Genomic DNA, 22,395 nt, shown 5'->3' on the forward strand with positions numbered 1-22,395 from the left:
TGCAATCCGAGCAAGATGAGGAAAACAATGATAATTAACCACGTGCTGAAACCAAATATTCATAATTTCAAACGATATTATCACATTCACTTGGTCTTTTCGAGCTTGAGATTCTTAAGCATAAAGCGTTATAATAAAGCATTTCTAAGCAAGTGATTCAATTAATGTTGCACCGCAACAGTTCGATTTATTATTTTTGTCACATTTGTTACCTCCCTCTCAGACCTTTTTCTCTTCCTCTCAATTTAATTCTCGCTTACTTGGAGGAATTGAGGTTGATTAATGTTCTCAATCTCATTGAAGGCTTTAAAGACAGATTTACGTACCGTACTCGTAATCAATCAAAGACCAGTCTTTAAATAGTAGAACCAATGGGACCTTCATGACCCTCAAGGACACTGACGAACGTTATCAGCAGTTTCATCAGTGAACAAACATTTCCCAACAACTTTAAAACCGCATATGTTACTCCTCTGTTCAAAAAAATGATCCTGATATTCCTGAGAACCATAGGCCTATCTCAGTGACATCTTCTCTATCTAAAGTTTTTGAGAAACTGCTGCAAAAACAAATCGTTCAGTTTTTGCGTAACGAATGCTGCTATTCAGAAACGCAATTCGGTTTCAGAAACAATCATTCAGCAATTGATGCTCTTTTGTATTGCACCGAATCGTTTCGACTGGCTATTGACAATAACAAGATCATCACAGCTGCTCTTCTTGATTTATTATAGCTTTTGATTCCATTAAGCATAATATTTTGAAAGAAAAGTTGATTTCCATGAATTTTAGCGAAAATTCTCTTGAACTACTGGCAAATTGATCGGATTTTAAAGACCATTACTTCAAAAAAATATGAATCATCGAGAGATTTGAAACAAAAATTTGAAATATTGCCAGCCACTCAATGTTTGAAATATAAAAGGACCTTCCATATGTGCAAAATATTTAGCGCTCATCTACCAGCATCTCGGAAAATTACGTACCCAGTGTTACGATTTACAATAGATTTTGATACAATGACCTTCAATGCAATCCGAGCAAGATGAGGAAAACAATGATAATTAACCACGTGCTGAAACCAAATATTCATAATTTCAAACGATATTATCACATTCACTTGGTCTTTTCGAGCTTGAGATTCTTAAGCATAAAGCGTTATAATAAAGCATTTCTAAGCAAGTGATTCAATTAATGTTGCACCGCAACACCCAGCCTTCGAAGTAACTAAACACAAACGGACAAAAAGCTACTTCTGCAAACTGATACCAAAAAAATAGACATGCAGAACTGTTTTTTTAAATAAAACTGTTCCCTTATATAAATCGACGTTCGAAAATTTTGGTGATAAAAAATATCCCTACTTGATGCTAAAAAATATATAGAAATTATTTAAATATTTTTGCGAAACGTACCAAGTGGCAAAAGCAATGTTTCTTGGCGCGATGTGCGCTTTCTTTGATGCTTCTCTGGTGCATTACCTGATTAATTAATTAATTCTGCTGTTGACCCACCTGTATTTTTTATCTAAAAAGCTATTATTATTATATTAAACTACACTACCTTCATGATGTTACCTCTTGAAATTGTTTTTTTTTTGGGATAAATGAAGTGTTACTTTTTTTAGATTGGCAGTATAGCTGCAAAATGGACTTAAGTGAAGTAGAATACAGATGGCAACCCACAGAGGACTGAGTTGATGTAGTTGCTGATGCAACATCTAATACCTTTTAAAAGACCCGACCATAAAAATATTAGTCTAAAAAAATCAAATTTGCTGTTCTATTTCGGTCAGCAATGCATTATTATTAGCCTTAATCATTGTAAATGAGGCACTGTTGAAATGGAAGGGTTTGATATGAAAGGGTTTGGAGTAATCTTGCCTTTCTTTGACTAGTAAAATCCAATGCAGCTTCGCCGCTATAATACTTTATCAGAAATACAAAACGCTCTGTATTTCTGATGAAAATCAATATGGCCTGAAAAAAGCAAATAAGAGTGATTCCATTTAACAATGCATTCGTGTTTAGTTATATCGAAGAAATTGTTCTTCGACACTATAACTCTTAATTGCTAAGGTAGCCCAATCAAAACGTTCTTTATACTCTTTTGAAGGTATTTATACTTCGACTTGACTTATGATTCCAATTATTTGAAAAGTGAGCAATACTCAACTTTAGCTTCGCTCGGTTTTCCGCAATGAAAAATAATTCACTCTTTTCACAAGGTTTTTTCGTTAAAATAATTTGATCTCTTACTATCTGATTAAGCTATTTTAAATTGACAGCACCCAATGTCTTTCTGAACTGTGCTTTTGCACATAAATTTTCTTTATGATTTGAATGCACAAAATTTCAGCTTCTATGAGAACTGTATAAAATTGATTAAATAAAATTATTTCATCTAGCATAATTGCAAAATTGGTTGTGAGTTCTCGAATGTTGTCCAAGAAAAGCTTGAAGTTGATTCTGATTTTAAGGGGCTCTTTCAGAAAATTACATAGTCTACTCAGCCAAACATGCTTCTCAATATTGCATAATTGAGTTCAATGAAACCATGTAAACAATGCGCTGCCGGAATAATGGCGGTCCCAAAACGATTTAGCCTGGACCTCAAATGAAAGGATTAAATTTCCGGACATATCCAACTATTCGTCGGGCAAATTGCTCTCAAACGACCGGTTGCCTTCGGTGGTAGAAAACTGAGGCTAAGGGATGCTAGCATTAGGCTGGAGGGGTGAGAGGAGGTGGGGTCTGAGGTGGGGAGTTGAGTGGGATGGTGGTTTGGTTGAGAGGGCTGGTCGAGGGGGTCAAAATTTCCAAGCTAAGACGGCGGACGAGGGGGTTGACTGAGGATGGGAGTCAAAGATTAAGGAGCGCCCTTCTCAACATGAATTTATGTCTTCTCAACACAGTTTCGGTGAGCCGCATACACAGAGACTAGTAAAGAGTAAGGCTCTAAGAGAGCAGCTCAGCCGTTTAATACCCCCTGGGCTTGAACGGTTTATCACGTTTCTGGGGATGAAAAATTAAAATTTTTAGACGAGAAATCGGTCAAAAGAAAAAACCGCATTAAAACCATAGCCTTCCGAATCCTGGAAATGACCCGAAGATTCGCGCAATATAACCCCTAAAATTAGTTCACCAAAATCCGACATATCACAGAAAAAAAATTAAAAATAACTGTTCAAAAAAACTAAGAAGAAGTATTAAAACTGATCTCAAGTTTTAGCTCGGAGGTTTGGGTGACGTGCCGGGGTAGATGGGTGGAAGGAAAGGTAGGTTTAGGCAGTAGGTAGGTGTGGGGGACAGCTGCATGGGCTGTCGTAGCTACGTTGGGTAGGCGGAGGAGTAGGTGGGATTGGGGGGGGGGGGGGGGGTTGTAGAGACTAGGTGGGGGAGGGGTAAGTTGGAGTAAATTTGGATAAGGAAGAGGGACTGTTATGAAAAAAAAACTGTTCAAAATGACCTTTCGACTTTGACTACTACTAGCAGAGGCTAAAAACTATGCAATAGTATCTAAGCCACAGTTTAAGAGTTTAAGTCCAATGTTCGAAAACAAGTCAAAGTTCAAGTCATGAACAAGCTCGCTTCAGCTAAAAAATGCTGTAGAATACAAATACTCCTCTTTGAGTCGTAAACTCACACTCAAGCAAATTTTTCTCTTTTTAACCACAAAAAACTTCGTGCAACATCCTCAACTTTTCAACACTTTTTAATCACAATGATTAACACACTGATTTTGTTATATTCGACAGAAATATATGCCCCGTAGCACACCTGTTTTATTTCCAAAGCAAAAAGACATTATGCAATCAAAAACGAAACGAAAGACTGAAATTACATCCTATTCCGCGCTTTTGTTTTCGGGTCTTTTTGATTTCCTTCCTCTACTCCATTAAACAATTTTTCAAGGTTTCGCTGAGAAGCATCGCCTCCTTGCACTCGTCAAACTAATTGAAGAGTAAGCAGTAATAATTATTCCTAATTTTCATTTAACTGTTGAAAATAAATCCAACCTACCGACAATCTCTCAACCGAAGTAGTCTCCGGAGGTGGCTCTGAGCCGTCCTCACTCGCATACGCGTCAACAGACCACGTGTCACTTTGGATATCCCTGGCATCTCCCCCTGCTCCAGATGAGGACACCCCGCCCAGTGCAGAAGCATTGGATTGAGAACTGTTTTGTCTCATGTCTTTTATGTCACCACGCGCTGACCTCTTTGTCATGGGACCTTTGTCGATCTAAAAGAAACCACTTTGTCACAACACTAGAGATCGCTCTAGAGCAATAAAAATGATTGCATATCTGGATGATTGCAACAGCGGAATTAAAGAACTGACATAATTGCGTGCAGGATGTGACGCTACAAATTAGGAAAACTGAAAACCAATATGTTCCTCAAATAATGACAGAATAAATTTTATACCAGTGTGTTGGATGAGTAATAACTTTTATTCCGAATTCAGTTAAGATCAAACAACCGACAAGCCGAAAACAGAACATGTAATTTATGTTATCCGATAATATGCAAGGAAACATGATTGAAACTTGCTGCTTGTTAAATTATTTCGGATCTCCTTTCATCCGCGAAATTTTGTTTCCATACGCATGTGACCGAATTTGTGCCTGTTGGAACATATGACCAAATGGTTATGTGACCTATTTGAAGGCGGACTTGTCATTTTATGTGTCGCCCCTTTAATGAGAGTGAAAGATAGCAACTGGTAGTGGCTCTATTAAAAACGAAGAATTGAAACATAACCGATTAAACGTCGGAAGAATTGCTCTCGAGCGACTAGTGATAGCTCTAATCAACTGCAGCCTGCTTCAGTCGGGGGGCTAAAGGGGACTAAGAAGTTCAATAGTGGGCTTCAAATAACCACATTAGAGGTTAACACTAGCAGGCCCGCAAAACCATAACAAGCAAATCATTTACACGAATAAGAGGTTTAAAAGAAGTTAAGGTTTCTGTTTCGCACAGACTCGAGCTCGAACCCATACCTCTCGCTTAAGAGCCACAGGTCTCACCACTTACGCTAACTATGCGTATTGCATTTGTCCTTTGCTCTTTCTATAGCAAATTTGTGGATAATGGCGTTTGTGACTCGCTTGCTTCTGGTATACCGAATGCTTAATGAGCGTAAAATGTGCATATTAGTAGCTTAACTATGATGGCAAAGCGCGTCTCAAAACGCATTTAATATGCGCTAGGTTGCATGATTAAGGATCCCTAAAAAATGTTACCATAGGAGCAATGTTAACGATTGTGCTCAATTGCGACTGATATTTAATATAATAGAGGAAGATAAGACAATATGACTAAAACTGCTCAGAACTTAGTTTCGTAGCAATTTTTTGGATAATGGTAATAGAACCGCAAATCAACAGCTATAAAATAAAACTCAACCTGTGGTAAAACTCAATCCTATGGAGGACAGAGAAAGCTGTTAGATTTTTCCAATTCAGTCTGTTCGAAGCTCTTGGTGAATCCTGTTTTGAAAGAAAGAACGAAAGAAAGAATAAGAAAAATGATTGCTCTAAAATTCGTTTGGGGGCAACAATACTAATGGGAGAATCCCAGTGGTTTTTACGAAAAACCATCGTCCAAAGATTTGAAATTAAAAAACAAAGAAAAGACCAAGCGAATGGAAAGAAGAATTGCTAAGAGAAAACAATTGCCATTTTTAATTTGAGATCACGCGAAAATCAAAACGTAAAGCATGAAAAACTTAGTTGAAAGCTATAAGTGTTCTAGAATAGCGCAGAATCTGTACAGCTAAAACTTTGCAGAATAACACCTTTACAGTAGGAAATTCAAACTTAGTTCGGGAGCATTTAAAAAACACTTAGAACCCAGGACAGTAAATCCTCCCTCTGGCGAGCATACTTTCAAGCCCTCTTAGCCTCGTGGTAACTGCACCTTACTATCAGTCTTTTGCCCCAGGTTCTGTTCTCACCCACCTACATTGAGCCTTTTAGGACGTTGACCTCTCGCGATTCTCGATATGTTCGCTTAACCATGCTGCTCAATGCGACTCTAAAACATGCGTTTCGAGAGGCCTCTTAAACATGAAAACATTTTGTCCCATTTTAGAGTTCAAGCGTTTAATATAAAGGATAGGATTAGCATTTTTCATGCCCCAAACACACAGGAACATGAAACAACTAAGCGTCGCAAGAAGAGCTCTCCAACAGGCGGCATGGTGTTCATTAGATTTTCATGTCTATAAAAGGGAGGGTACCTGACACGGATTAGAACCACCGACCCTCAGAATAGCAGTCCTCAATCTTACCAACTGCGCTATAACGACTACATACCACCGTTTTTCAAAATCGCTTTTATCGTATCAATAAACATATTTCAGATTGAGAGCATTTGAGATCACAAAAAAATCAAAAAGTAAAGCGTGAAAAACTTAGTTGAAAGCTAGAAGTGTTCTAGAATAGCGCAGAATCTGTAAAGCCAACACTTTGCAGAAAAAACACCTTTACAATAGGAATTTCAAATTTAGTTCGGGAGCATTTAAAAAACACATAGAACCCAGGACAGTAAATTCTCCCTCTGGGGGAGCATACTTTCAAGAACTCTTAGCCTCATGGTGACTGCACCTAACAGTCTTTTGTCCCAGGTTCGGTTCTCAACCATCTACAATGAGCCTTTTAGGTTGTTGACCTCTCTCAATATGTTCGCTTAACTATGCTGCTCAATGCGGCTCCTAAACATGGGCTCCAAGAGGCCCCTTAAACATGCAAAAACTTTGTCCCATTTTAGAGCTCGCGCGTTCAATATATAGGATTACCATTTTTCATCCCCCAAACACACAGGAACATAAAACAACTCAGCGTCGCAAGAAGTGCTTTCGAAAAGGTGGCATGGTGTTGAATAGAAATTTTCATGTTTACAAAAGGCAGGGTACCCGACACGGGTTAGAACCCTCGGCCCTCAAAATAGCAGTCCTCCATCTTACCAACTGCGCTATAACTACATACCACCGTTTCTCACAATCGCTTTTATCGAATCAAAAAATATATTTCAGATTGAGAGCATTTGCGATCACACAAAAATCAAAAAGTAAAGCGTGAAAAACTTAGTTGAAAGCTAGAAGTATTCTAGAATATCGCAGAATCTTTAAAGCTAAAACTTTGCAGAAAAACACGTTTACAATAGGAATTTCAAATTTAGTTCGGGAGCATTTAAAAAACACATAGAACCCAGGACAGTAAATTCTCCCTCTGGGGGAGCATACTTTCAAGACCTCTTAGCCTCATGGTGACTGCACCTAACAGTCTTTTGTCCCAGGTTCGGTTCTCAACCATCTACAATGAGCCTTTTAGGTTGTTGACCTCTCTCAATATGTTCGCTTAACTATGCTGCTCAATGCGGCTCCTAAACATGGGCTCCAAGAGGCCCCTTAAACATGCAAAAACTTTGTCCCATTTTAGAGCTCGCGCGTTCAATATATAGGATTACCATTTTTCATCCCCCAAACACACAGGAACATAAAACAACTCAGCGTCGCAAGAAGTGCTTTCGAAAAGGTGGCATGGTGTTGAATAGAAATTTTCATGTTTACAAAATGCAGGGTACCCGACACGGGTTAGAACCCTCGGCCCTCAAAATAGCAGTCCTCCATCTTACCAACTGCGCAATAAATACTACAATCAACCCTTTCTCACAATCGCTTTTATTTTTATCAATAAACATATTTGAGATTGAGAGCATTTGAGATCACAAAAAAATCAAAAAGTAAAGCGTGAAAAACTTAGTTGAAAGCTAGAAGTATTCTAGAATATCGCAGAATCTTTAAAGCTAAAACTTTGCAGAAAAACACGTTTACAATAGGAACCTCAAATTTAGTTCGGGAGCATTTAAAAAACACTTAGAACTCAAAACAGCAAATCCTCCCTCCGTGCGAGCATACTTTCAAGCGCTCTTCGCCTCATAGTGACTGCACCTGACTAACAGACTTTTGTCCCAGGTTCGGTTGTCACCCATCTACTTTGAGCCTTTTAGGTCATTGACCTCTCAAAATGTTTGCCTTACCATGCTGCTCAATGTGGCTCTTAAACATGCGCTTCGAGAGGCCCCTTAAACATACAAAAATTTTGTCCCATTTTAGAGCTCACGCGTTTAAAATATAGGATAGGATTAGCTTTTTGCATGCCCCAAACACAAATAGGAACATAAAACAACTCAGCGTCGCAAGAAGTGCTTTCGAAAAGGTGGCATGGCGTTGAATAGAAATTTTCATGTCTACAAAAGGGAGGGTACCGACACGGGTTATAACCTTCGGCCCTCAAAATAGCAGTCCTCCATCTTACCAACTGCGCCATAACGACTACATACCACCGTTTCTCACAATCGCTTTTATCGAATCAAAAAATATATTTCAGATTGAGAGCATTTGCGATCACACAAAAATCAAAAAGTAAAGCTTGAAAAACTTAGTTGAAAGCTAGAAGTATTCTAGAATATCGCAGAATCTTTAAAGCTAAAACTTTGCAGAAAAACACGTTTACAATAGGAACTTCAAACTTAGTTCGGGAGCATTTAGAAAACACTTAGAACTCAAAACAGTAAATCCTCCCTCCGTGCGAGCATATTTTCAAGCGCTCTTCGCCTCATAGTGACTGCACCTGACTAACAGACTTTTGTCCCAGGTTCGGTTGTCACCCATCTACTTTGAGCCTTTTAGGTCATTGACCTCACTCAAAATGTTCGCCTTACTATGCTGCTCAATGTGGCCCTTAAACACGCGCGGCGAGAGGCCACTTAAACATACAAAAATTTTGTCCCATTTTAGAGCTCACGCGTTTAATATATAGGATACGATTAGCATTTTTCATGCCGCAAACACACAGAGGAATATAAAACAACTCAGAGTCGCAAGAAGTGCGCTCGAACAACAAGCGGTATAGTGTTGATTAGAAATTTTCATGTCTACAAAAAGGAGGGTACCGGAAACGGGTTCGAACCCTCGACCCTCAGAACAGCGGACCTCCATCTTACCAACTGCGCTATAACGACTACATACCACCGTTTCTCACAATGGCTTTTAACGTATCAATGAACATATTTCAGATTGAGAGCATTTAAGATCACAAAAAAATCAAAAAGTAAAGCGTGAAAAACTTAGTTGAAAGCTAAAAGTGTTCTAGAATAGCGCAGAATTTAAAGCTAAAACTTTGCAGAAAAACACGTTTACAATAGGAACCTCAAACTTAGTTCGGAAGCATTTAAAAAACACATAGAACCCAAGACAGTAAATTCTCCCTCTGCGAGCATATTTTCAAGACCTCCTAGCCTCATGGTGACTGCACCTAACAGTCTTTTGTCCCAGGTTCGGTTCTCAACCATATACATTGAGCCTTTTAGGTTGTTGACCTCTCTCAATATGTTCGCTTAACTATACTGCTCAAAGCGGCTCCTAAACATTGGCTCCAAGAGGCCCCTTAAACATGCAAAAACTTTGTCCCATTTTAGAGCTCGCGCGTTTAATGTATAGGGTTACCATTTTTCATCCCCCAAACACACACAGAAACATAAAACAACTCAGCGTCGCAAGAAGTGCTTTCGAAAAGGCGGCATGGTGTTGAATAGAAATTTTCATTTCTACAAGAGTGAGGGTACCCGAAACGGGTCAGAACCCTCGGCCCTCAGAATAGCAGTGCTCCATATTACCAACTGCGCTATAAATACTACAATCAATCCTTTCTCACAATCGCTTTTATCTTTATCAATAAACATATTTCAGATTGAGAGCAATTGAGATCACACAATAATCAAAAAGTAAAGCGTGAAAAACTTAGTTGAAAGCTAGAATTATTCTAGAATATCGCAGAATCTGTAAAGCTAAAACTTTAAAGAAAACAAGTTTACAATAGGAACTTCAAACTTAGTTCGGGAGCATTTCAAAAACACTTCGAACTCAAAACAGTAAATCCTCCCTCTGTGCGAGCATGATTTCAAGCGCTCTTCGCCTCATAGTGACTGCACCTGACTAACAGACTTTTGTCCCAGGTTCGGTTGTCACCCATCTACTTTGAGCCTTTTAGGTCATTGACCTCACTCAAAATGTTCGCCTTACCATGCTGCTCAATGTGGCTCTTAAACATACTCTTCGAGAGGTCCCTTAAACATACAAAATTTTTTTCCAATTTTAGAGCTCACGCGTTTAATATATAGGATAGGATTAGCATTTTTCATGCCCCAAACACACAGAGAAACATAAAACAACTCAGCGTCGCAAGAAGTGCGCTCGAACAACAGGCGGTATGGTTTTGAGTAGAAATTTTCATGTCTACAAAAAGGAGGGTACCCGACATTGGTTCGAACCCTCGAACTGCAAAACAGCGGGCCTCTATCTTACCAACTGCGCTACAACGACTACATACCACCGTTTCTCACAATCGCTTTAATCGTATCAATCAACATATTTCAGATTGAGAGCATTTGCGATCACACAAAAATCAAAAAGTAAAGCGTGAAAAACTTAGTTGAAAGCTAGAAGTATTCTAGAATATCGCAGTATCTTTAAAGCTAAAACTTTGCAGAAAAACACGTTTACAATAGGAACTTCAAACTTAGTTCGGGAGCATTTAAAAAACACTTAGAACCCAGGACAGTAAATCCTCCCCATGTGCGAGCACACTTTCAAGCGCTTTTTGCCTTATAGTGACTGCACCTGACTAACAGACTTTTGTCCCAGGTTCGGTTGTCACCCATCTACTTTGAGCCTTTTAGGTCAATGACCTCACTCAAAATGTTCGCCTTACCATGTTGCTCAATGTGGCTCTTAAACATGCGCTGCGAGAGCCCACTTAAACATACAAAAATTTGGTCCCATTTTAGAGCTCACGCGTTTAATATATAGGATAGGATTAGCATTTTTCATGCCCCAAACACCCAAAGGAACATAAAAAAAACTCAGCGTCGCAAGAAGTGCGCTCGAGCAACAGGCGGCATGGTGTTGATTAGAAATTTTCATGTCTACAAAAAGGAGGGCACCCGACTCGGGTTCGAACCCTCGACCCTCAGAATAGCGGCCCTCCGTCTTACCAACTGCGCTTAACGACTACATACCACCCTTTCTCACAATCGCTTTTATTTTTATCAATAAACATATTTCAGATTGAGAGCATTTGAGATCACACAAAAATCAAAAAGTAAAGCGTGAAAAACTTAGTTGAAAGCTAGAAGTATTGTAGATTATCGCAGAATCTGTAAAGCTAAAACTTTGCAGAAAAACACGTTTACAATAGGAACTTCAAACTTAGTTCGGGTGCATTTAAAAAACACTTAGAACCCAGGACAGTAAATCCTCCCCATGTGCGAGCACACTTTCAAGCGCTTTTTGCCTTATAGTGACTGCACCTGACTAACAGACTTTTGTCCCAGGTTCGGTTGTCACCCATCTACTTTGAGCCTTTTAGGTCAATGACCTCACTCAAAATGTTCGCCTTACCATGTTGCTCAATGTGGCTCTTAAACATGCGCTGCGAGAGCCCACTTAAACATACAAAAATTTGGTCCCATTTTAGAGCTCACGCGTTTAATATATAGGATAGGATTAGCATTTTTCATGCCCCAAACACCCAAAGGAACATAAAAAAAACTCAGCGTCGCAAGAAGTGCGCTCGAGCAACAGGCGGCATGGTGTTGATTAGAAATTTTCATGTCTACAAAAAGGAGGGCAGCCGACTCGGGTTCGAACCCTCGACCCTCAGAATAGCGGCCCTCCGTCTTACCAACTGCGCTATAACGACTACATACCACCCTTTCTCACAATCGCTTTTATTTTTATCAATAAACATATTTCAGATTGAGAGCATTTGAGATCACACAAAAATCAAAAAGTAAAGCGTGAAAAACTTAGTTGAAAGCTAGAAGTATTGTAGATTATCGCAGAATCTGTAAAGCTAAAACTTTGCAGAAAAACACGTTTACAATAGGAACTTCAAACTTAGTTCGGGTGCATTTAAAAAACACTTAGAACCCAGGACAGTAAATCCTCCCCATGTGCGAGCACACTTTCAAGCGCTTTTTGCCTTATAGTGACTGCACCTGACTAACAGACTTTTGTCCCAGGTTCGGTTGTCACCCATCTACTTTGAGCCTTTTAGGTCAATGACCTCACTCAAAATGTTCGCCTTACCATGTTGCTCAATGTGGCTCTTAAACATGCGCTGCGAGAGCCCACTTAAACATACAAAAATTTGGTCCCATTTTAGAGCTCACGCGTTTAATATATAGGATAGGATTAGCATTTTTCATGCCCCAAACACCCAAAGGAACATAAAAAAAACTCAGCGTCGCAAGAAGTGCGCTCGAGCAACAGGCGGCATGGTGTTGATTAGAAATTTTCATGTCTACAAAAAGGAGGGCACCCGACTCGGGTTCGAACCCTCGACCCTCAGAATAGCGGCCCTCCGTCTTACCAACTGCGCTTAACGACTACATACCACCCTTTCTCACAATCGCTTTTATTTTTATCAATAAACATATTTCAGATTGAGAGCATTTGAGATCACACAAAAATCAAAAAGTAAAGCGTGAAAAACTTAGTTGAAAGCTAGAAGTATTGTAGATTATCGCAGAATCTGTAAAGCTAAAACTTTGCAGAAAAACACGTTTACAATAGGAACTTCAAACTTAGTTCGGGTGCATTTAAAAAACACTTAGAACCCAGGACAGTAAATCCTCCCCATGTGCGAGCACACTTTCAAGCGCTTTTTGCCTTATAGTGACTGCACCTGACTAACAGACTTTTGTCCCAGGTTCGGTTGTCACCCATCTACTTTGAGCCTTTTAGGTCATTGACCTCACTCAAAATGTTCGCCTTACCATGTTGCTCAATGTGGCTCTTAAACATGCGCTGCGAGAGCCCACTTAAACATACAAAAATTTGGTCCCATTTTAGAGCTCACGCGTTTAATATATAGGATAGGATTAGCATTTTTCATGCCCCAAACACCCAAAGGAACATAAAAAAAACTCAGCGTCGCAAGAAGTGCGCTCGAGCAACAGGCGGCATGGTGTTGATTAGAAATTTTCATGTCTACAAAAAGGAGGGCACCCGACTCGGGTTCGAACCCTCGACCCTCAGAATAGCGGCCCTCCGTCTTACCAACTGCGCTATAACGACTACATACCACCCTTTCTCACAATCGCTTTTATTTTTATCAATAAAGATATTTCAGATTGAGAGCATTTGAGATCACACAAAAATCAAAAAGTAAAGCGTGAAAAACTTAGTTGAAAGCTAGAAGTATTGTAGATTATCGCAGAATCTGTAAAGCTAAAACTTTGCAGAAAAACACGTTTACAATAGGAACTTCGAACTTAGTTCGGGAGCATTTAAAAAACACTTAGAACTCAAAACAGTAAATCCTCCCTCTGTGCGAGCATACTTTCAAGCGCTCTTCGCCTCATAGCGACTGCACCTGACTAACAGATTTTTGTCCCAGGTTCGATTGTCACCCATCTACTTTGAGTCTTTTAGGTCATTGACCTCACTCAAAATGTTTGCCTTAACATGCTTCTCAATATGGCTCCTAAACATGCGCTTCGAGAGGCCCCTTAAACATCTTAAACATACAAAAATGTTGTCCCATTTTAGAGCTCACGCGTTTAATATATAGGAGGATAGGATTAGCAATTTTCATGCTCCAAACACACAGAGAAACATAAAACAACTCAGCATCGCAAGAAGTGCGCTCAAACAACAAGCGTTATGGCGTTGATTAGAAATTTTCATGTCTACAAAAAGGAGGGTACCCGACACGGGTTCGAACCCTCGACCCTCAGAATAGCGGCCCTCCGTCTTACCAACTGCGCTATAACGACTACATACCACCGTTTCTCACAATCGCTTTTATCGTATCAATCAACATATTTCAGATTGGGAGCATTTAAGATCACAAAAAAATCAAAAAGTAAGGCGTGAAAAACTTAGTTGAAAGCTAAAAGTGTTCTAGAATAGCGCAGAATCTATAAAGCTAAATTTTGCAGAAAAACACGTTTACAATAGGAACTTCAAACTTAGTTCGGGAGCATTTAAAAAACACTTAAAACCCAGGACAGTAAATCCTCCCCCTGTGCGAGCACACTTTCAAGCGCTTTTCGCCTCATAGTGACTGCGCCTGACTAACAGACTTTTGTCCCAGGTTCGGTTGTCACCCATCTACTTTGAGCCTTTTAGGTCATTGACCTCACTCAAAATGTTCGCCTTACCATGCTGCTCAATGTGGCTCTTAAACATTCGCTTCGAGAGGCCCCTTAAACATACAAAAATTTTGTCCCATTTTAGAGCTCACGCGTTTAAAATATAGGATAGGATTAGCATTTTGCACAACCCAAACACACAAAAGAACATAAAACAACTCAGCGTCGCAAGAAGTGCTTTCGAAAAGGCGGCATGGTGTTGAATAGAAATTTCATGTCTACAAAAAGGAGGGTACCGACACGGGTTATAACCTTAGGCCCTCAGAATAGCGGCCCTCCATCTTACCAACTGCGCTATAACGACTACATACCACCGTTTCTCAAAATCGCTTTTATCGTATCAATCAACATATTTCAGATTGAGAGCATTTAAGATCACAAAAAAATCAAAAAGTACGGCGTGAAAAACTTAGTTGAAAGCTAGAAGTGTTCTAGAATAGCGCAGAATCTATAAAGCTAAATTTTGCAGAAAAACACGTTTACAATAGGAACTTCAAACTTAGTTAGGGAGCATTTAAAAAACACTTAGAACTCAAAACAGTAAATCCTCCCTCTGTATGAGCATACTTTCAAGCTCTCTTCGCCTCATAGCACTGCACCTGACTAACAGACTTTTGTCCCAGGTTCGGTTGTCACCCATCTACTTTGAGTCTTTTAGGTCATTGACCTCACTCAAAATGTTCGCCTTAACATGCTTCTCAATATGGCTCTAAAACATGCGCTTCGAGAGGCCCCTTAAACATACAAAAATTTTGTCCCATTTTAGAGCTCACGCGTTTAAAATATAGGATAGGATTAGCATTTTGCATGCCCCAAACACACAGAAGAACATAAAACAACTCAGCGTCGCAAGAAGTGCTTTCGAAAAGGCGGCATGGTGTTGAATAGAAATTTCATGTCTACAAAAAGGAGGGTACCGACACGGGTTATAACCTTAGGCCCTCAGAATAGGGGCCCTCAATCTTACCAACTGCGCTATAACGACTACATACCACCGTTTCTCACAATCGCTTTTATCGTATCAATCAACATATTTCAGATTGAGAGCATTTAAGAGCACAAAAAAATCAAAAAGTACGGCGTGAAAAACTTAGTTGAAAGCTAGAAGTGTTCTAGAATAGCGCAGAATCTATAAAGCTAAATTTTGCAGAAAAACACGTTTACAATAGGAACTTCAAACTTAGTTCGGGAGCATTTAAAAAACACTTGAAACCCAGGACAGTAAATCCTTCCCCTGTGCGAGCACACTTTCAAGCGCTTTTCGCCTCATAGTGACTGCACCTGACTAACAGACTTTTGTCCCAGGTTCGGTTGTCACCCATCTACTTTGAGCCTTTTAGGTCATTGACCTCACTCAAAATGTTCGCCTCACCATGCTGCTCAATGTGGCTCTTAAACATGCGCTTCGAGAGGCCCCTTAAACATACAAAAATTTTGTCCCATTTTAGAGCTCACGCGTTTAAAATATAGGATAGGATTAGCATTTTGCATGCCCCAAACACACAGAAGAACATAAAACAACTCAGCGTCGCAAGAAGTGCTTTCGAAAAGGCGGCATGGTGTTGAATAGAAATTTCATGTCTACAAAAAGGAGGGTACCGACACGGGTTATAACCTTAGGCCCTCAGAATAGCGGCCCTCCATCTTACCAACTGCGCTATAACGACTACATACCACCGTTTCTCACAATCGCTTTTATCGTATCAATCAACATATTTCAGATTGAGAGCATTTAAGATCACAAAAAATCAAAAAGTACGGCGTGAAAAACTTAGTTGAAAGCTAGAAGTGTTCTAGAATAGCGCAGAATCTATAAAGCTAAATTTTGCAGAAACACGTTTACAATAGGAACTTCAAACTTAGTTAGAGAGCATTTAAAAAACACTTAGAACTCAAAACGGTAAATCCTCCCTCTGTATGAGCATACTTTCAAGCTCTCTTCGCCTCATAGCACTGCACCTGACTAACAGACTTTTGTCCCAGGTTCGGTTGTCACCCATCTACTTTGAGTCTTTTAGGTCATTGACCTCACTCAAAATGTTCGCCTTAACATGCTTCTCAATATGGCTCTTAAACATGCGCTTCGAGAGGCCCCTTAAACATACAAAAATTTTGTCCCATTTTAGAGCTCACGCGTTCAATATATAGGATAAGATTAGCATTTTTCATGCCCCAAACACACATGAACATGAAACAACTAAGCGTCGCAAGACGTGCTCTCCAACAGGCGGTATGGTGTTCATTAGAAATTTTCATGTCTACAAAAGGGAAGGTACCTGACACGGATTAGAACCATCGACCCTCAGAATAGCGGCCCTCCATCTTACCAACTGCGCTATAACGACTACATACCACCGTTTCTCACAATCACTTCTTTCGAATCAATAAACATATTTCAGATTGAGAGCATATGAGATCACACAAAAATAAAAAATTGAAGAGTGAAAAACTTAGTTGAAAGCTAGAAGTGTTCTAGAATAGCGCAGAATCTATAAAGCTAAAACTTTGCAGGAAAACACGTTGTTTAAAATAGGAACTTCAAACTTAGTTCGGGAGCATTTAAAAAACAATTAGAACTCAAAACAGTAAATCCTCCCTCTGTATGAGCATACTTTCAAGCTCTCTTCGCCTCATAGCACTGCACCTGACTAACAGACTTTTGTCCCAGGTTCGGTTGTCACCCATCTACTTTGAGTCTTTTAGGTCATTGACCTCACTCAAAATGTTCGCCTTAACATGCTTCTCAATATGGCTCTAAAACATGCGCTTCGAGAGGCCCCTTAAACATACAAAAATTTTGTCCCATTTTAGAGCTCACGCGTTTAAAATATAGGATAGGATTAGCATTTTGCATGCCCCAAACACACAGAAGAACATAAAACAACTCAGCGTCGCAAGAAGTGCTTTCGAAAAGGCGGCATGGTGTTGAATAGAAATTTCATGTCTACAAAAAGGAGGGTACCGACACGGGTTATAACCTTAGGCCCTCAGAATAGCGGCCCTCCATCTTACCAACTGCGCTATAACGACTACATACCACCGTTTCTCACAATCGCTTTTATCGTATCAATCAACATATTTCAGATTGAGAGCATTTAAGATCACAAAAAATCAAAAAGTACGGCGTGAAAAACTTAGTTGAAAGCTAGAAGTGTTCTAGAATAGCGCAGAATCTATAAAGCTAAATTTTGCAGAAACACGTTTACAATAGGAACTTCAAACTTAGTTAGGGAGCATTTAAAAAACACTTAGAACTCAAAACGGTAAATCCTCCCTCTGTATGAGCATACTTTCAAGCTCTCTTCGCCTCATAGCACTGCACCTGACTAACAGACTTTTGTCCCAGGTTCGGTTGTCACCCATCTACTTTGAGTCTTTTAGGTCATTGACCTCACTCAAAATGTTCGCCTTAACATGCTTCTCAATATGGCTCTTAAACATGCGCTTCGAGAGGCCCCTTAAACATACAAAAATTTTGTCCCATTTTAGAGCTCACGCGTTCAATATATAGGATAAGATTAGCATTTTTCATGCCCCAAACACACATGAACATGAAACAACTAAGCGTCGCAAGACGTGCTCTCCAACAGGCGGTATGGTGTTCATTAGAAATTTTCATGTCTACAAAAGGGAAGGTACCTGACACGGATTAGAACCATCGACCCTCAGAATAGCGGCCCTCCATCTTACCAACTGCGCTATAACGACTACATACCACCGTTTCTCACAATCACTTCTCTCGAATCAATAAACATATTTCAGATTGAGAGCATATGAGATCACACAAAAATAAAAAATTGAAGAGTGAAAAACTTAGTTGAAAGCTAGAAGTGTTCTAGAATAGCGCAGAATCTATAAAGCTAAAACTTTGCAGGAAAACACGTTGTTTAAAATAGGAACTTCAAACTTAGTTCGGGAGCATTTAAAAAACAATTAGAACCCAGGACAGTAAATCCTCACTCTGTGCGAGCACACTTTCAAGCGCTTTTCGCCTCATAGTGACTGCACCTGACTAACAGACTTTTGTCCCAGGTTCGGTTGTCACCCATCTACTTTGAGCCTTTTAGGTCATTGACCTCACTCAAAATGTCCGCCTTACCATGCTGCTCAATGTGGTTCTTAAACACGCGCTGCGAGAGGCCACTTAAACATACAAAAATTTTGTCCCATTTTAGAGCTCACGCGTTTAATATATAGGATAGGATTACCATTTTTCATGCCGCAAACACACAAAGGAACATAAAACAACTCAGCGTCGCAAGAAGTGCTCTCGAACAACAGGCGGCATAGTGTTCATTAGAAAATTTCATGTCTACAAAAGGGAAGGTACCTGACACGGATTAGAACCATCGACCCTCAGAATAGCTGTCCTCCATCTTACCAACTGCGCTATAACGACTACATACCACCGTTTCTCACAATCACTTTTATCGAATCAAAAAACATATTTCAGATTGAGAGCATTTGCGATCACACAAAACTCAAAAAGTAAAGCGTGAAAAACTTAGTTGCAAGCTAGAAGTGTTCTAGAATAGCGCAGAATCTGTAAAGCTGAAACTTTGCAGAAAAACACGTTTACAGTAGGAAACTCAAACTTAGTTCGCGAGCATTTAAAAAAAACAATTAGAATCCAGGACAGTAAATCCTCCCTCTGTGCGAGCATACTTTCAAGCCCTCTTAGCCTCGTGGTAACTGCACCTGACTAACAGTCTATTTTACCAGGTTCGGTTCTCACCCATCTACATTGAGCCTTTTAGGTCGCTGACCCCTCTCGATATGTTCATTTAACCATGCTGCTCAATGCGGCTCTAAAACATGCGCTTCAAGAGGCCCCTTAAACATGAAAAAATATTATCCCATTTTAGAGCTCACGCGTTCATTATATAGGATACGATTAGCATTTTTCATGCCCCAAACACACATAACATGAAACAACTAAGCGTAGCAAGGAGTGCTCCCCAACAGGCGGCATGGTGTTCATTAGAAATTTTCATGTCTACAAAAGGGAGGGTACCTGACAAGGATTAGAACGATCGACCCTCAGAATAGCATCCTCCAACTTACCAACTGCGCTACAAGGACTACATACCACCGTTTCTCACAATCGCTTTTATAGAATGAACAAACGTATTTCAGATTGAGAGCATATGAGATCACACAAAAATCAAAAATTAAAGCGTGAAAAACTTAGTTGAAAACTAAAGTGTTCTAGAATCTCTAAAGCTAAAACTTTGCAGGATAACACGCTTACAGTAGGAAATTCAAAATTAGTTCGGGAGCATTTAAAAAACACTTAGAACCCAGGACAGGTAATCCTCCCTCTGTGCGAGCATACTTTCAAGCCCTCTTAGCCTCGTGGTAACTGCACCTGACTAACAGTCTTTTGTCCCAGGTTCGGTTCTCACACATCTACATTGAGCCTTTTAGGTCGCTGACCTCTCTCGATATGTTCATTTAACCATGCTGCTCAATGCGGCTCTAAAACATGCGCTTCGAGAGGCCCCTTAAACATGAAAAATATTATACCATTTTAGAGCTCACGCGTTCAATATATAGGATACGATTAGCATTTTTCAAGCCCCAAACACACAGGAATATGAAACAACTAAGCGTCGCAAGAAGTGCTCTCCAACAGGCGGCATGGTGTTCATTAGAAATTTTCATGTCTACAAAAGGGAAGGTACCTGACAAGGATTAGAACGATCGACCCTCAGAATAGCATCCTCCAACTTACCAACTGCGCTACAAGGACTACATACCACCGTTTCTCACAATCGCTTTTATAGAATGAACAAACGTATTTCAGATTGAGAGCATATGAGATCACACAAAAATCAAAAATTAAAGCGTGAAAAACTTAGTTGAAAACTAAAGTGTTCTAGAATCTCTAAAGCTAAAACTTTGCAGGATAACACGCTTACAGTAGGAAATTCAAAATTAGTTCGGGAGCATTTAAAAAACACTTAGAACCCAGGACAGGTAATCCTCCCTCTGTGCGAGCATACTTTCAAGCCCTCTTAGCCTCGTGGTAACTGCACCTGACTAACAGTCTTTTGTCCCAGGTTCGGTTCTCACACATCTACATTGAGCCTTTTAGGTCGCTGACCTCTCTCGATATGTTCATTTAACCATGCTGCTCAATGCGGCTCTAAAACATGCGCTTCGAGAGGCCCCTTAAACATGAAAAATATTATACCATTTTAGAGCTCACGCGTTCAATATATAGGATACGATTAGCATTTTTCAAGCCCCAAACACACAGGAATATGAAACAACTAAGCGTCGCAAGAAGTGCTCTCCAACAGGCGGCATGGTGTTCATTAGAAATTTTCATGTCTACAAAAGGGAAGGTACCTGACACGGATTAGAACCATCGACCCTCAGAATAGCAGTCCTCCATCTTACCAAATGCACTATAACGACTACATACCACCGTTTCTCACAATCGCTTTTATCGAATCAAAAAATATATTTCAGATTGAGAGCATTTGCGATCACACAAAAATCAAAAAGTAAAGCGTGAAAAACTTAGCTGAAAGCTAGAAGTGTTCTAGAATAGCGCAGAATCTCTAAAGCTAAAACTTTGCAGAATAACACGTTTACAGTAGGAAATTCAAACTTAGTTCGGGAGCATTTAAAAAACACTTAGAACCCAGGACAGGTAATCCTCCCTCTGTGCGAGCATACTTTCGAGCCCTCTTAGCCTAGTGGTAACTGAACCTGACTAACAGTCTATTGTAACAGATTCAGTTCTCACCCAACTACATTGAGCCTTTTAGGTCGTTGACCTCTCTGGATATGTTCGCTTAACCATGCTGCTAAATGCGGCTCTTAAAAATTCGCTTCGAGAGGCCCCTTAAACATGCAAAAATTTTGTCCCATTTTAGAGCTCACGCGTTCAATATATAGGAAACGATTAGCATTTTTCAAGCCCCAAACACACAGGAACATGAAACAACTAAGCGTAGCAAGGAGTGCTCCCCAACAGGCGGCATGGTGTTCATTAGAAATTTTCATGTCTACAAAAGGGAGGGTACCTGACAAGGATTAGAACGATCGACCCTCAGAATAGCAGTCCACCAACTTACCAACTGCGCTATAACGACTAAATACCACCGTTTCTCACAATCGCTTTTATAGAATGAATAAACGTATTTCAGATTGAGAGCATATGAGATCACACTAAACTCAAAAATTCAAGCGTGAAAAACTTAGTTGAAAACTAAAGTGTTCTAGAATAGCGCATAATCTCTAAAGCTAAAACTTTGCAGAATAACACGTTTACAGTAGGAAATTCAAACATAGTTCGGGAGCATTTACAAAACACTTAAAACCCAGGACAGGTAATCCTCCCTCTGTGTGAGCATACTTTTAAGCCCTTTTAGCCTCGTGGTAACTGCACCTGACTAACAGTCTATTGTCCCAGGTTCGGTTCTCACCCATCTACATTGAGCCCTTTAGGTCGCTGACCTCTCTCGATATGTTCATTTAACCATGCTGCTCAATGCGGCTCTAAAACATGCGCTTCGAGAGGCCCCTTAAACATGAAAAAATATTATACCATTTTAGAGCTTACGCGTTCAATATATAGGATACGATTAGCATTTTTCATGCCCCAAACACACAGGAGCATGAAACAACTAAGAGTCGCAAGAAGTGCTCTCCAACAGGTGGCATGGTGTTCATTAGAAATTTTCATGTCTACAAAAGGGAGGGTACCTGACAAGGATTAGAACCATTGACCCTCAGAAAAGCAGTCCTCCATCTTACCAACTGCGCTTTAACGACTACATACCACCGTTTCTCACAATCGCTTTTATCGAATCAAAAAATATATTTCAGATTGAGAGCATTTGCGATCACACAAGAATCAAAAAATAAAGCGTGAAAAACTCAGTTGAAAGCTAGAAGTGTTCTAGAATAGCGCAGAATCTGTAAAGCTAAAACTTTGCAGAATAACACGTTTAGAGTAGGAAATTCAAACTTAGTTCGGGAGCATTTAAAAAACACTTAGAACCCAGGACAGTAAATCCTCCCTCTGTGCGAGCATACTTTCAAGCCCTCTTAGCCTCGTGGTAACTGCACCTGACTAACAGTCTATTGTCCCAGGTTCGGTTCTCACCCATCTACATTGAGCCCTTTAGGTCGCTGACCTCTCTCGATGTTCAT

At 39.9% G+C, this 22,395-nt stretch overlaps 1 protein-coding gene across 1 annotated transcript in view; it reads right to left on the reverse strand.

The window, feature by feature from the left end:
• Positions 1–22,395, reverse strand: part of LOC142345736 (uncharacterized) — a 160,978-nt gene that overhangs the window by 67,380 nt on the left and 71,203 nt on the right. Inside the window, exon 10 of the mRNA XM_075398032.1 lies at positions 4,022–4,243. Coding sequence (XP_075254147.1) covers positions 4,022–4,243 — 222 coding nt within the window. The remainder of the gene's footprint in view (positions 1–4,021; positions 4,244–22,395) is intronic.

The sequence above is a fragment of the Convolutriloba macropyga genome, chromosome 9, assembly GCF_964194025.1.
Source record: "Convolutriloba macropyga chromosome 9, txConMacr16.3, whole genome shotgun sequence".
NCBI lineage: Eukaryota > Metazoa > Xenacoelomorpha > Acoela > Convolutidae > Convolutriloba > Convolutriloba macropyga.